Source organism: Chrysochloris asiatica, unplaced genomic scaffold (assembly GCF_000296735.1).
Source record: "Chrysochloris asiatica unplaced genomic scaffold, ChrAsi1.0 scaffold00018, whole genome shotgun sequence".
Taxonomy (NCBI): Eukaryota; Metazoa; Chordata; class Mammalia; order Afrosoricida; family Chrysochloridae; genus Chrysochloris; species Chrysochloris asiatica.
Genome location: NW_006408536.1, coordinates 20,003,608 through 20,005,435, shown reverse-complemented (window position 1 = coordinate 20,005,435; position 1,828 = coordinate 20,003,608). Strand labels below are relative to the sequence as shown.

The following is a 1,828-nucleotide window of genomic DNA, read 5'->3' as shown; positions in this document are numbered from 1 at the left end:
ACTGCTGCTGTCAGTACTACTTAACCCCAAGCTTGCCCAGAAGACTGCAGTCTGAGGCTCACGCTGATGCCCTCCCCAGGGTTTGGTTGAAGTGGGGGGAGCAGGGGTGGACAGGCTAAACAGGAGAAGAAAAGTCTATGGGTTCCTAGGACAGGCTCTCCAGGGAACCTTCTTGAAGCCTAAGTGGCATCTCCCTGCTGAAGGGGCTCACGTTCTCTCATCCCTTCTCCTCTAGTGACTCGCATCACCTGCTCTACTCAGTCATCATGCCTCGTGGTCAGAAGAGTAAGCGACGCTCCCGTGAGAAACGCCAACAGGTCCGAGACGAGACTCAGAGTGCTGAGGCTGCTCAAGCTGTGGAGTCTTCCTCCTCTCCTGCTTGTGAGGGTGCTCCCCAGAGTTCCTCTCCTTCTTGTGAGGGTGCTCCCCAGAGCTCCTCTCCTGCTTGTGAGGATGCTCCCCAGAGCTCCTCTCCTGCTGGAAAATCCCAGGAGCCTCCAAAAGCTGGAGCTCGTTCTCGCCGCCCAAGAGCTAAGAAAGGTGCTAAGAGCCAAGCTGAGGAAAATCCAAGTTCCTCACAGGCTTCAGCTTCCACTGAGAGCTCAGGCAGAGATCTGCTCACCAAGAAGGCAGGTATGCTGGTGCAATTCCTGCTTCACAAGTACAAAGTGAAAGAGGCCTTCTCGAAGGTAGAGATGCTGAAACTCTTCAGCAAGAGGTACAGGGAGGCCTTCCCTGAGATCCTGAGTAGAGCCACTGAGCGCATGGAGCTGGTCTTTGGTCTTGACCTGAAGGAAGTTGGCCCCAGAGGTCAGTCCTACACCCTTGTCAGCAAACTAAATGTTCAAAACGATGGCGCTCAGAGTGATAGCGAACAGTTCCCCAGGCATGGTCTCCTGATGCCCATCCTGGGCATGATCTTCATGAATGACAACCGAGCCACTGAGAATGAGATCTGGGAATTCCTGAATATGCTGGGGCTCTACGATGGAAAGAGTCACTACATCTTCGGGGAGCCTAGGAAGCTCATTACAGAAGATTTTGTGAAGGAAGAGTACCTGCAGTACCAGCTGGTCCCCAACAGTGATCCTCCATGCTATGAGTTCCTGTGGGGTCCCAGAGCCCACACTGAAACCAGCAAGCTGAAAGTCCTGAAGTTTTTGGCCAAAGTCAATGGTACTGACCCCAGTTTATTCTCATCCAAGTATGAAGAGGCGTTGAGAGAGGAGCAAGAGAAAGCCCAAACCGAAGATGCCACCAACACTGATCCTACTCCCGAGACCAGCACCCGTGCCAAGGCTAAGGCCAAGGCCAAGGCCAAGGCCAAGGCAAGTCTTCCTACCCATAGTGAGGTCTGAGAGGGTTGAAAAGGGCCTTTTAGTAGTGGAGGGTAAGGTGAAGCTAGAGGAGGCAGTACAAGTTTATCTTTTTTGGTGTTCTTCTTAAACATAAGTAACTTAGACGTTTAGCTTTTAAAAATAAACTTATTCTTTGAATAGATTGTTTACTTAAATCTTGAATCTAAGTTTATAAATAACGTGAATCACATGTTTATTGTTGTTTTTCAGGTTGAAGAGTAATATTTTTGTGTTGTGCAAAACAAATGGAAAAGTCTTGCCTCCTGTGATCTCGGATAAAATAGCATGGTATTGGAGCAGGGATTTTCTTGGAAATGTGTAAGAACCTCACAGTAACATGTGTAAGAACCTTACAGTTGGGATAATGAGGTAGCTAATAAATAAGTAAATAGACAATATATCTTAAATAGCCAATGAAATAGTTAATATATTTAAAAATAAGTCAAAGATTGTTAACTCTTAGTTTCCTT

At 47.8% G+C, this 1,828-nt stretch overlaps 1 protein-coding gene across 1 annotated transcript; it reads left to right on the top strand.

Annotated features, from left to right (window-relative positions):
* Nucleotides 1-266: 266 nt before the first annotated feature.
* LOC102822777 (melanoma-associated antigen B4-like) lies at nt 267-1,580 on the top strand. Its single transcript, XM_006835686.1, has 2 exons — nt 267-1,328; nt 1,569-1,580. The coding sequence occupies exons 1-2, from the start codon at nt 267-269 to the stop codon at nt 1,578-1,580; spliced, it is 1,074 nt and encodes a 357-aa protein (XP_006835749.1).
* Nucleotides 1,581-1,828: the final 248 nt, after the last annotated feature.